Here is a 13,691-nt window from a genome sequence, read left to right as displayed (position 1 = left end):
AAGTAAAGTTACATTCTTGAGAAACACTTATGTGATACTAATTTGCCATTGAACTGAGATAAGTATTTAAGGGCATCCATTCTTCAAATGTGGAGAAACTCATCAGCTAGAAATGTGCTTATTTTGTGAGAATCTATAGATAGTCAATTAACAAGATCTATTGAGAGAAATTCAGCAAAACAAGTTTTTACATCTCTTTTAAGGATTAGGAATATAGCAAAAAATACAGGAGAACCTAGATTTTACATTAGCTATCAAAAACTTAATTACAGGCTGGATTGAAAGCAGGGTAGGAACTTAGAACAACTGATCTGAGACTGTCAATGAAGTAATTGGATATTTTTTTGCAGGGAAGGTAACCGTACCATGTCATAGTCTTCTTAAGAAAGAGAAGAAAATGCAATGCACATGTAATCTTAATTGAATCATTGCTTTGTTAAGCTAGCGAATTAAGATGCTGAGCATCAAGGGTACCACAATAAAATAACTAAGTGGTCTAAAACATTCTTTGAAAGTAAGATTGAGGCTGCAGACAAGCTGAGACTGAAGGAAGTTGTTGTCACTGCAGCAGTTACACAAAAATTCCCTATGGTTGCTGTGGCACAAGAGCCCTTTCCGTTTGGAGGGTCGGAGGCACCTGCTGCCGTGCCTGCCACAGGCCGACAATGACTGAGCAGCTGCTGCCCTGTGTCACCACTTAGCCTCTTGGCCAGTAGCATTGCTGTCACCTTGAGCTTTCTGTGCCCCTTACATCCACCTGCAATTTCTTTTATAGCACCTACACGGCTTCAGGGCTGGCACTCTGTGGTAGGGTTTTTGTTAGTTTGTTTAGTATTGTGGTTACTGTGGGACAGTGTTGTTGATGTGACCCCGTTAGGTGCTGTGATAACATCAATAAAATCATTTCACCGTTCTTCCCACACTTTTTATTTTACTAAAAATAGGGGAGGAGGAAATGCTGGCAGGAAGGAAAAAGAAAGTAAGACTTGGAATGGGGAGGTTGTGGGATGTTTTTCATGAATGTAATGGAGTGCAGTTGTGGGCCCTGCAGATGTTGAACAACATGGGAAGTTGCCAGTCTTGCATACAAGAAGGAGTTAGTACCATACTGAGAGTAGTGGGAGTCCCTCCATAGTTTTGGAATAGGACACTTGTGCTGCCTCCAGCTTGAGGAGTGCTGGGAGTTTGCAGACTTAAATCTACATGGAATGCACTTCTTACCCTTGGTTTCCACCCTACAGATGCAAAGCAGAGGTTGCTTGGTTGGAGTTTTTGGTTGATTCAGGGGTTTGAGTCTTCCTTTGAGGCAGAGAGCTTGTGGCAGGTTTCCTACTTCTGCTTTTCTCTCTTGTCATCATAGGAGGAGAAATGGGCCATGAACAGGTTCAGTTTGATGCAGTGCTTTGCCTGTAGAGGGGAGAAAGTTGGAACAGGAAAAACAACTTTTTCTCCTCTTGAGCAAGTTTATATAATTTAATGTTACCTGAATAGGAGCTTAGAGTACACTTGTGTGATGTACAGCAAAACAGGTTTACTTAGTTCGCTGGTATTGTCCCAGCAGTGGAAGCTAAGCTTTAAAGAGCTGCCACACTTTTATTGAAGAAAAGTATGAAAAAAAAAAAAAAGTTCAAGGACTGACAAACTTGTCAACTTCCTTCCCTGACTGATGATAATAATTAGACCAGTTTGTCACTGGGGCACTTCAGATTTGACTTTAACTGGCTGAGTATGAGAATTCAGGAAACAAATTTTCCGGGCAGTACTACTTCATTGGGAAATCATGGCCTTCATTAATGGCTGCTGAATGTTTGCACTGTACCCTTTGTAAAGGTTTATTGAAGCTGTAAGTACAAAGGGACATATTTTTCCTAGTTCTGTAATATGCCAGTAGATTTTTGTTTTTCAGGTTTATTTTTATTTTCTGCATTGGCTCTGAAAAATAAAAACTTTTTGAGATCATGTAAAACTGATTGATGCGTTTGGTCATTTCAAGTCATACTTCCCTTTTCTACTTTTCTGCTCTTTTAGGTTGTTGGTGTTTGGGCCTGTTCATGAGGTAATCGACCATCAACAAGGCTAAATTTAAATTAATCACCCAGTTTTGATTTTTCAAAATACCTGTAGGAAAGCTGAATATCATTATGAACCCATTTCCGCTGTGCCAATATTTTAACATAGACTCAGATTCTGCAAAGGCTTTTATAGAAATTAGTACTTTGATCAAATTTGGCTGAGTGAGATTACTTTTTTAAAATCATTAAATATATACAAATTATAAGTACAAATGAACATGAGGAATCTCGATTATTGCATTTCTTGGGAGATGTGTATACTACTTAGGCTGATCCTGGATGCCTGAACTTGGCCCTGATGTAACTCTGTGGGTTTTGTCTGCAGTTGTGTCTTGTTGGTTCTATGAGAACTGTTTGATGACTGTAAATCAGCGTTCTCTGCACATGATGCGCATCTTTGAGCTTTGAAAAACTCCCCAGATCTGCAAGGATTTAACTCAGCCTTCCTTTTTTTTTTTTTTTTTTTTTTTTTGCAGAACATCTAGTTAGCCACCTCAAGTCAGTGTTGTGTGATATTCTGTCCATATAATAAATTATTGGAGATACTCCATGTTAATTAAAATGTCTGGAAAAAATGCTAGTATTTTTTCTTTTGTACATGGTAGGTAGAATTGTATATTAATTGACTAATTTAGAATGTCAGGATGCTTTTTCCAAGCCAACCTTGTATTAATAGCAAGAATCCTTTTGCTGATAAAATGGTCTCCAATTATCACAGCTTGGGTTTTGTTGTACATTGAACAGAAGTCAACAAAACGAGTAAGAGAACCTGTCTAAATAAGGTACTGTACTCATTAAAAACACAAAATTATCATAGGATCAATGAAGAAGGCAATGCTACATCAAGTTTGTTTTTTTTCTTCCTCTTTTTAATCGTAGAACAAAATAATGTTCCCTGAAAGGATCGGAACTATTATGTGGCACTCAATTATAAGGAGGTGAATAGGTCCCCAAGACGCTGTTTTATCAAAGGGGCAGGCTGGTGTTTACATGATGGCTGTTTGATTACAGACACCATCATTAATTCTGTGTGGCAGTGCTGCCCTGCAGCACTGATAGCGGGCAGGAGAGAGTCACCCTTCAAAACAAGGCAATGATTTTTGAGTCGTTATCAAGCTAAATGGCAAGCAGGAAGGCTGAACTTGTATAGATATATTTGAATGGACTCTTGGGAGATCTGCAAGTGGAAGAAGAGAATGCATTTTACCAACTGTTTAATTATGGTGTGTTCCTAAGTACACTTGAATAGAATGCTTTATTTGCATTAGAAAAATGGGTGTTACAAGATGCATTTGAGTACGTGGAAGGTCGCCTAAGGATATTCAAACATGTATAAATACACACATTGTGTGCTTGTATGGAACTTCATAGATATGGAAGAATTCCCACTGCCATCTACTGGGCTGAGGCCAGCAATGTTCTGCCCTATGGATGTGCTAAAAACATCCAGTTTCTGGACAGTGACCTGTTTTCTGAGACTCTTCCTGTCAGTTCCTGGCACTTCCTTCCCCACCTTGTCTCTCTCTCCCTGTGGACAGTGAGCACATCCTCGGGTACCCCAGGGTGTCAAAGCACAGTTGAGGTCTAGATTGTGGTTAGAAACAAAATAGTCTGATCCTTGTTTCTCCTTCTTCCTTTGGTGGCTTGGCATATTTCTGTCTTCACACAGTTCAGTTTTACTGGGTAGCACTTTCCTGAGGAAGGATTGTGGAATTCAGCCTCCTACTGCAGAGAACAGCAAACCCCTACCAGGCCTCTCCCATCCTGCTCAGGGACTTGCAAAGCAAGAAGCTCAGGCAGGAACAGAGAAAGGTAGTTGATAAGCATCCTTGTTACTCTGTGCAATGTGAGCTCAGCCTATCTGCCATGGTTAAAGCCTGAAGCTAAAGCAGGATGTGAAAGTGAGGCTGGAAAAGGGAAGCCTCAGAGAAAGAGCTTTGCTGTTATAGTTGACAAATAATGAGATAGGACTTCTTGACAATATTTAGAGTCCTAAGAATTGTTGGGAGGAGAGAAAGGTCCCCACATAATGGGACCATGGGACCTTGGTTTTGTGTGTTTCTCTTTCCTTTTTCATGAACGAATTCTTTATCCTTTATTAGCCAATATAATTCATTTATTACCAAAAGTAAATGGTAAATGACTACAAAATTAAGTGTTTCCTTGACTTCTGACTGTAGTATTAAATGTTGCAACTAAAGAGTACACTTTGGGATTTTTAATACAAAAATCTAGGATCCCTTCAGCTTTAATAAAGGGCAAGCAATGTTGATTCTGTTCTTCATGGCTACATTTTTGCATTTTAGATGTTACTTGTTTTGTATGATGTTTTAAGTTTGAAAACCAAAAAGACCTTAGATTTATAGGATTTTTTCTCTGGGGGAAAAAAGTCATAGACATAATTCCAAAGCATTCCAGTTTTGCCTTTGGGGTACCCCTGCAGCAGGCAGGGTTCTGGTCCTCTTTGGACACCAGATTTGCTGTCTTCATGTTTTGAGCCCATTTGTATCTGATTTCAAGGGCTCAGAGGTATCTTATCCGTACATCTTTAAGAGATTCTCTGAGTGCTGTCACTTGGGCAGAATCTGCACACTATGGATTTCATTGCCAGAAGGGAGGGGACTCACTGGCAATCCTGAAGTAATGCCAAACTCTCTCCAGTCTGTTTAAAGATGGATCCTGCTCTTCCACACACACTGAGGGAGAGCCTGGCCTGTGCTCTTTGATCTGGTCTTGCAAACCTCCTTCCCTGGCCTCAGGCTTCCCACCAGAGCTGGTCAGCCAAGCCACAGCAATTGTTTCTCATGTGGGATTTGTGAGTTTATCACTGTAGGATCTGATTGTCACATCTGCACAAACAGCTGCATTTATCTTGCTGGTCTCTTTTTGAGATGTGATTTAACTGCATCTTGACTGTACAGTGTCTGGTGTATGCATGCCATGTGACTCAGATGTTGCCTTTCTTGCTGTTCCTGTGGGTGCATCAAGGTTGGATTGATTGCCAGCTATGTTCAAGGACTTGTTGTCCCTTTTTTCAGCCAAGGTACTAGTGCAGACCAGGCAGAGAGCTGGTGAGATGGCTTTGCCTCCCCACCAAGTGATGCAGTTTCATTGTCTGTGGCTTGGGAGGGTGGTAGATGTATGTTAAATTGACAGTTTTACTGGGCTGCCTTTCAACCAAGGGTTAAATGAACATCAAACCTCTGCTCCTTTATTTAAGGTGACTCTTGACTATTTAGAAGTATTTTCCCTTTTTTTTCAGCATAAAATCAAAATGTTATCTTTGCCCCTTCAGCTTTTGCCATAGTCCACATATAAATGAGGTGATAAAAAGTAAGGATTAAATAAATATTTGCTAATACTTTTTGATCAAGTATGGTTTAATCAATAATTAATCATCTCTTAGATGAGGCTGTAGCTTTTGGAGTAGATATAATTGGATTAACCGCTGAGCGGCCTTTGGAGCTTTGAAGAGATTAAAATGGCTGTAAATCCTGTAATTAAACTGCCACAAACAAAAGCAATAGTATTAGAATCAGTCAGCTATTTTTAAATGAATCAGCAAGTCCTTAACACACCCCTAGTAGTGGTGTAGGCAGAGTCTGTTCTCTTAACTGATTTATTTCCTTCAACAAGATGAGTATGTATCAAATCATTGTTTTAATTGCTTGGGCATATATTAGCCAGAATGGCAGGTGAAATTTTAGGAAGAACTGGCTGTTAGAGAACTATCAGAAGAAAAGCTAGTTTGTGTATCCAAAACAGTGAACCTGCTTCTTATCTTGAGCCTATTAGGCACTGACTTTTCATGGTGTCTTTAATTGGCTAAGTAGGTTTGGCCTACATGAATGAAGGTTTTATCTGTCCTGCTCTTCCCCTCCCACCTATTTGGGAAGGTTTTTTGTGCCTTTTTCTTCAAAACAGAGGGCTTTAGCAGGAATGACTTCCTTTTTGAGGCTCATTATGTACCAAAGCATATACTGTATGTGACTGTATTATACACATGGGAATTGGTATGTGTGCACATGCTAATATGGATTCTTTTCTTCAATCCCTCACAGAGATGAGTTCATAAAGCCAATGGGAGTGCGGCCAGATGGGACAATGGCTCCTTTGGAGGAAGCAGTCAGCCAGTACCATACCAGCAAGCAAGAGAGCTCAGATTCAGACTAAGGCATCACCTGCTTTACTCTGAATTCTCCTCTAATCCACACTTCTCCTTAGAGCCACATCTTTTATCCTCACATTAGCCAGCATCACTTTAACTGTTCTATTATTGGCATATTTAAATGATGGATCCTGTGCTGTAATGTCTGAATTTTTATTATGTCTGTTTAGAGAACATATCAATTTATTAGTTTATGATCTTTATTAATTTAAAATTAAATGTATTTCAGAAGGATAAAAAGTGAAAGCCTACAGTGTAAAATAAAGTCCACTTTCATTTTTCAGAATCCTGTTTTCTGAACTCTGTAGGTTTTCCCATTCTTGATAACCTTTTGTATTGTCTTGCCAGTCTTCCTCTTTATATAATTGTATTAATGAAGTGTGTTTACTTAATGGCATTAGGAGCAGAGGGTGTTTAGACTTAAAAGTCTGATTGACCTTGTGAGGCTGCTTTAGCTGGCATTGAGCAGTGATTTCAAAGCTCCAGTTTCTGAAGTGCCCTGGGGTTTCTTAACTGCTACAAACTTCTCCAGTTGAGCTGCTGCTTAAGTTTTTAACAATGTGTCAGTGACAGACTGCTTCTAAAACTGCCTGTAAATTGGGAAACAAGATGATGGATTTTGTATGTCTTCCCTCCCTCCCTCGTTAAGACTACACGAATATACTTCCTCCTCCCCTCTTTGGTTAAGTAAAAACATCCCTATTGAAAATGGTGTTCAAGAATTGCACTTAAATGATGCCATGAATGGGAGGGGACTGGAGTGCATGTGCCAGTGTTTCGCTGTATTGGGGCCTACTTTTGGAGATTAACTGCTATGCCTCACTTGAAGGGAAGTCAAACTAGTCAACAAAGAAATATTTCCTCTTAGAACTTAGTAAGCAATGGAATAGAGAATGGGAGGGTGGAAAGGAGAAGAAAGCGTCACTTTCAATTCTGTACTCTTTGAAAACTAATATTAAAGTTTTAGGCGTGCTGCACTGCTGTTGCCTCTTTGCCTGCTTGGTTTCTTTCTGTGTTTCTCCCAGCATGAATTACATGAAGAATAATCCATGCCCTGGTTTTGAGTTCTGTATTTTGTGCAACTTAAACATGCCATTCACTGGGAATGTTTCAGAGGTTGGTGTTGGTTCTCCAGTTTGTCTCTGTTTCCAATGACTTGACACTGGTTCTCTGAACTAAGGAAGCTGGTGTTCAAAGACCCTGTAAAGGGGGATTTGGTATGAAATTGTGCTATGTTTGCTTATGTGAGGAGCTTCTACACATGATCTTAGTCTTCCAAAAGAACTGAAAAGAAAAAAATAATGTACTGCTGTCCTCTCAGTGGTTCAGTTTGTGTTTGCAAAGGACACTGCCCAGCCACAGCAATGTTTTTCTTGGTACATATGTAATATGTCATACTTTTTCTTTATGACTCCAAAAGTAGAAGGGACCAATTGTCCAGGAGCAAGAAATGTGCTTGGCTGCATCTAAGCTGGGTCTCAAAAATGTAGTTCTGGGTTTAGCATCATGCACTTACTACTCTGAGCCCAGCACAGGTAAGTATTGTGTGCCCTACAGGTGCAAAGAATTTGATCCCTCCCCAAGGAGCAAAATTTCCCTGGCCCTGTTAATAAGGAACTGTCTTGTGTCAGCTGGGGCTGGGGAGGGAGTCGTTTCAGTCATGGGCTTCTTGCTGTTGAGCACTAAGTACAGAGCATGAAAAAGAACAAAATCTCAATTGCTGCTTTACAAGTTGTAGAATATGCTCCTACAATTAGCTGGCTAAAGAGATTAATAAAACAATAACGGCTCCAGGGACCTTGTTACAAGCAGTATAGCACAAGGCTCTTGTGCTCTGCCTCCTGTAATTTGCCACAAGGTAGCAACATTTGCAATAAATAGTTCTGTTTAGTTTATCTTGGAAAACAGGTGCTTGTAGAAGGTTCTACAGACATGAATGCTGCTTCAATTAAAAATAAAAAAGTGAAGACCAAGCATAGATAGGCCTGAATCCTCCAGCTCAAAGGTGGCTGTCATAGCTGGGTTGCCTGTAGTGCAGGTAAATGTAAATAAATTAACAACTTGCACTAGTGCAAGAGTAGCTCTTGCAAGAGCTCAAGGGGATAGTTTGTGAAAAGATAGTTTGTGCAGACTTCTTGGCTTATCTTTGCAATGTAACATAGGTCCAACCTTAGCTGCACTGGCTGGAGATCTGGGAATATCTTGGGACCAAGGTCCTTCAAATCAGCAATGCCTCTGCTTGCTTTTCTGCTTGCTGGTATTTTCAGAGTAATGGAGCACGTGCTAGGATTTCTCTTGGATGGGAGTCTGGAGAAAAGTGATGTTTAAAAAAGGAACTACCTGGAATTTTTTATATACTGTGAAATTTTGCTGCTGAATTTATTTTCAAAGTTGAACCTCCAGAACTGGAGGCTTGGGCAGCTGAGTCTTGCTTAAACTGGCAAACTGGGCAGTGTGGGGAATGATCTCTAAGTGAAATGTCTCATTTTACTCCCTTCTGAGTAGAATGTCAGTAGGTGTTTTAGTGGTGACCATAAAGGTGTTCCCCAAAACCATTAGGTGTGGGTTTTGAGGACATGTACATTTCACTCCCAAAAAGTCTTCCATAGCCAGTCCCAAACCCAAAATCTTGTGTTTCAGTCTTTACTTTGGCATTAATAGTCCAAAGCAACACAGTTCTCATTAAAGCTCATCAATGATTTGGAAGCTTTGCTTCTCTTTGTTTCCCATTAGAGTTATGAAACAAAAGATGATGGGAAATTGCTAAAATTTGTCAGAATACTTTGTTCTTTTGTAAAATAATACAGACATATTTGTTTAGATGTTTGTGAAAACTTCCTGGCAGGTATTCCCAAATGCTAATTGAAATTTTATGTGCCCCAAAAGGGGTTTTCAGGAAAAAGGGTTATTTACAATCTGTTTAAAATGCTGTGATATAATTACCCGAACTTTAAATAAATTTGCCAAAGAGGAAAACCACATTAGCTTTGATGTTTTGAGTGTCCAATATTGCTCTATGTGTGTGTGATTTTTTTACCCTATATCTTGAGTTTTTCCAAGTACCTAAAAATCTGCAAAGGTTTAAAAAAAAACAGCAACCCAAACAACCAAAAAACAAAACAAAACAAAAACCAAACCAAAACAAAAAAAAAACAAAACAAAACAAAACCCCAAAAACCACCCAACAACAACCCCAGAACAACCAGGCAATAGCATCTTTTTTTCTTACAGTTCTTCAATTTGTAAATTTCCCCTGTTTGGGTGAAAAATCAGTTGTCACAGGTGGCTTTAAGGAAGAGAACATTACAATGAAGCTGTAGCATTAGTGGGTTGCTAAGCACCCTAGTCAGAAAGAGGAAAGTAAATCCCAAAGTACACAAGATCCCAAATCTCCTGAAGGAGCATTCCACAACATTGTACTTCAACTTATTACCACAAAACAGCTAATAAAATCCTGTGCTTTAATAAGGCTGGCTGTAAAAAGACTCTTCCACTGTTCAAACAGTTGAGAGACAGACTTTGCTGGTCTTTGAGCAGCAAGTTAAACAGCTGCCAAGGTCAGATCCTTTTCTGGTCAAGCATGGAAATGCAGTGATTTAGTAGTAGTGCAAAGATGTGGCTCATTTTTAGACAGAAAAAAAAAAAAAGCTATTTAATCCTACAAATGAAAATTCTTCTTGCATTGCATTAACATTTTAGTTACTTGCATGGATCTGGCCCTTATGGAAAGTGTCAGGAACCATTTGTTCTCCACGCAAAAGCTTTTGCTTGTCCTGACGTTGTTTCTCTCCAAAATACATGTCATTCTGGTGATGTAATATTTAGACCAGGAATTTTGGGGCAAATCGATGCCCTTTTGGCTTTTCCATGTATCCTTCAGCTGTGCCTGGAAAGCAGCTCCCTCAGCACTGGAGGAAAAGCCTGGGAAGGAGGGCTGGAAGTCCTTCCTGAGTGGTGCCAGCCTGGGGTGAGCCGGCCCTGGGAGCCCATCCTGCCTTCCCCTGCTGCCAGAGGGAAGCCGGGCAGGTATGAGGCTGCCAGGAGGCCTAGGTGGGTATGAAGTGAGGGGAAAGGTGGGAACTGTAGTAGAGCTGAGTGTTTTTCAGGGCTTCTCCTCTCACCACAGCAATGCAGGTGAGTCCTGTTAATCCTCTGCTTTTCCCTGTTGCTGTGGCAGGCTGTGCCTGCCTCAGGTTATTGCCCTCGGTTCAGGCCTCAGGGGCGCTGTGGGTGTTCAGTCATTTCCTCACTGGGAGGTGCCCGTGCTGCTGTGCCTCGCTCTGCTCCCTGAGAGCAAGCCCCTGTTCCTGGCTCTGTGCGAGGGAGGAGGAGGAGGGGGGGGTCCTGCAGGAACAGACCAAACTAATTTCTCGGGAAGGAGGTAGGAACAGCCCTGTCTTCTCTGTGCAGCATTGGAGCCACTTTCAATTCCGCCATGAGACGGCTCTGAGGGCCAGGCTGACCTGCAGCTGCTGCCACGCCAGTGGCCTCTGGCCAGGCGTGAGGACAGTGGATGCAGTCTGTCAGGTAGGGAAAAAACCCCAAACCCCAAATCTGATCATTGCCACAAGCAGTCCTACAGCACCATGCTGACAGCATGAGGGTCAGCTCAGCTCTTGTCCTGGCTGGGAGCGACACGGTCCAACAGGACCAGGTAAGTCCTTCGAGTGTCCCGGCTTTCTCCAGAGCCGGCAAGAGCCCAGATCACTGAGCTGCTGACGTGCCTGGGAATCGATCCCTCCGACAGCATGCCAATCTCTGTGGGGTACCTAGGCAGGCTTTTAGAGGTTGGTGGGGAAGGAATTATTCAGACCACCCATCTTAGCTGGCTAAATTACCCGGGTAGTCTCTTCTAACTCCTTTTCCAGTCACGGATGAGAAAGAAGACAATTCAGAGTAAGGCTCATTTGGGTGCACTGAATGACCCTCTGCAGGAGCTTTGCTTTCCCTCCCTCGACTACAGAGGGAGCCTGGGGAGACCAGCTGGTTACATTTAACTGCTAAATTGGTTGCCAAAAGATGGGTGATGAGAATTCTTTCGTTTCCCCTTTGCTATAGACCACACTCTTTTCACAGCAGGATGTTCGCTTGCTCTCTCCTGCAAATTTGGAGATTGCTCAGTGCAGTGGGATACAGGCCCCCAGGAGCCACCACAAGACAAAGGCTGTATCAAATCTCTTGGCAGGTACTGTAAAAGGCTGTGTGCAGGATTTCATGGGCTTCCTGCTTAAACAGGTTCTTTAAAGCAGCTTTGCTTTTGGGAGCCTGTTTAACAACTTGCCTTGGTATAAGCCAAGTTTTACATACATTCTGAAATCTGAAAACCAAAGTGAAACCTCTAGCAAAAATTGTAACTAGAGAGGGAAAGATAACAGAAAAGACTTCTAAGTTCACTCCAGATGTAACAAATGGAGAGGAAGGAGAAGCCATTCAAAATAAACCCTGCTGAGAATGCCCCTTCCTCTTTGCCTGATAAACTCATTACAAATTGAAAGAAAAGCAGCCAAGATCGTCAGGCTTCAGGACATCCATTAGCTCTCTTTAATGTTTTAGAGCTTGTAACAGATGCTGACTGTGGATGTTAGTCCTTGTCTAATCAAAAAGCCCAATTCTTCATTCTAGAAACTTAAAATACAAATTTCTGCCAACAACAATTCAAACCTGAACCTAAACTACCAGGATTCTCAGGTTTCATGATTATTTTATGCTCAAGAAGGGAGCTTGCCTGGTAAATCACAGTGGTGTGGCACATCACACTTTCAAAGGCATTAGAAAAAAACAGTCGTTAATTAGTGGGTTTTTTTTCCTTTTTGAGAAGAGACTAGTGACTGTCTGGATTCCCTCCTGTTTTCTCAGTCCCCAAATGTTCATAACAGCCTGTTGGGGAGGAAAAATTCCCATCCAAGTTGTAAAACACACTTATAAGTAGATGGGAAAAGCATGAACAGTGCTGCAAAGAAAACAAATCTGCCAGGAACAAGATCTTATTTTGCATGCTTCTCACTGTTGTATTTTTGTCCCAATTAGCATATTTTAAAGACAAGCCTTTTTTTTTTTTTTAATTCTGCTATCTGCCTAGACTGTTCTCAAGCTTTGAACTTTTCCATCCTTTCTATTGATTATGGCCAAGTGACCCATATTTAAAAAGCATTTACAATAAAATTATAGCACTTTCTTTTGTGCTGCCGGCTTTCCCAGTGAAAAGCTAAAATGTTTTAAAATTGTCACTTTTTGACAGAGGTAATGGCTGTAATATATTTACTCTCTTCCCCCTTGTTGTGCTTAAAATGGCTATGCTAATAAAGGGCACAGCTGTCGATACTTTATGGCCTGCTGGGGGGAAGAGGGGGAACGAAGGCAAAAAACAGATTGACTGTGTGTCAACAAATGCAGCTGGGAAAGAAAAAAAGAAGCCCCTTGAAGGCCCCTGCAACTTAAAGTCCAAGATAAATGATGTCCCTATGCTTAAGAAAAAAAAAAAAATGGAGGTTGGAATTCAATAAAGGGGAACTGAAAAGGAAACTGCTTAAAACTGAAAGCCTTTTCTCTGCCTCTAGACAGCTTACAAGAGAAATGAGCAAAACTGACCACAGAAAGAGGGTGAGCGGCCAAGAAAGAAAACAAAAGCCTATCCTGGAAAATATATTGCATCAAAGAATTATCTGAAGTGCATTGTGGACAGCGGGCGGAGCGCGTACAGTTTAATGGAGATGCAACAACTTTTACACACCGCCGCCTTTGGGGGAGCAGGCAGCTTTGTGCCAGGGAGGGAGAAGGGGAGCTGGAATTATTCATATCAGAGCAGTAAGACTGGGACACAAGGGCAGCGAGGTGATGGTGGATGTCCTTCCCTGGGGAACAGGGCTGGGCTGTCCCCATGGCATGTGCTTGGCCAGTGAGACTCACAGCTTGGGGCCGCTCCTGAGGCAAGGAGAGAGCAAGAGCAACAGCAGGGCTGGAAGGGGTGCAGGGATGAGCAGCTGGAATTAATGCAGTGAGAAAATGGCAATATTGGGTGCAAACCTGCAAGAATCAGGCGGTTTTCATTCCCCAGGTCATGAGGCAGCTGGTTTGCATAGAGGCAAACTCCTAACAAAGTAACAAGTGGCAGGGAGACATTTGTTCCTTTGTCATTTCTTGGACAATTATGGAAGATGAGGACAGTTTTTCTCAGCCTAAGGCAAAATGCCTCCATAAGTGTCGCTTGTGTTTCCCAGAGGTGTCCTGAGAGCATGGCCTGGCTGCACCAGTGCCACCAGAGCTGCTGTATCCACCTGCTGAGAACCAGGGTCCAGGCATTCCCACTGCCTGTTCTAGGCCCAGCAAAAAGCTTCCTGGAAAATAAACCCTTGGCAGCAGGCGAGGCCAGGAGGACTGGGGAGCCTGCAAATAACCTCTGCTTCTGCAGTGGGAGGAGATGCAGTCTGGGGTGGGATATCCTGCTTTGAGGA

General features: G+C 41.8%; 1 protein-coding gene across 2 annotated transcripts in view; it reads left to right on the top strand.

Moving 5' to 3' along the window:
* The window catches only part of RIC8B (RIC8 guanine nucleotide exchange factor B), a 32,669-nt gene extending 25,452 nt beyond the window's left edge, over positions 1-7,217 (top strand). For both annotated transcript variants that reach the window (XM_038155642.1, XM_038155641.1), the window contains one exon: positions 6,134-7,217. In XM_038155642.1, coding sequence (XP_038011570.1) covers positions 6,134-6,245 — 112 coding nt within the window. In that variant the 3' untranslated portion in view covers positions 6,246-7,217. The remainder of the gene's footprint in view (positions 1-6,133) is intronic.
* The last annotated feature ends 6,474 nt before the right edge of the window (positions 7,218-13,691 follow it).

Source organism: Motacilla alba, chromosome 1A (genome assembly GCF_015832195.1).
Source record: "Motacilla alba alba isolate MOTALB_02 chromosome 1A, Motacilla_alba_V1.0_pri, whole genome shotgun sequence".
NCBI lineage: Eukaryota > Metazoa > Chordata > Aves > Passeriformes > Motacillidae > Motacilla > Motacilla alba.
Note: the sequence above shows the minus strand (reverse complement) of the source record. Positions and strands in the feature narration are given on the sequence as shown.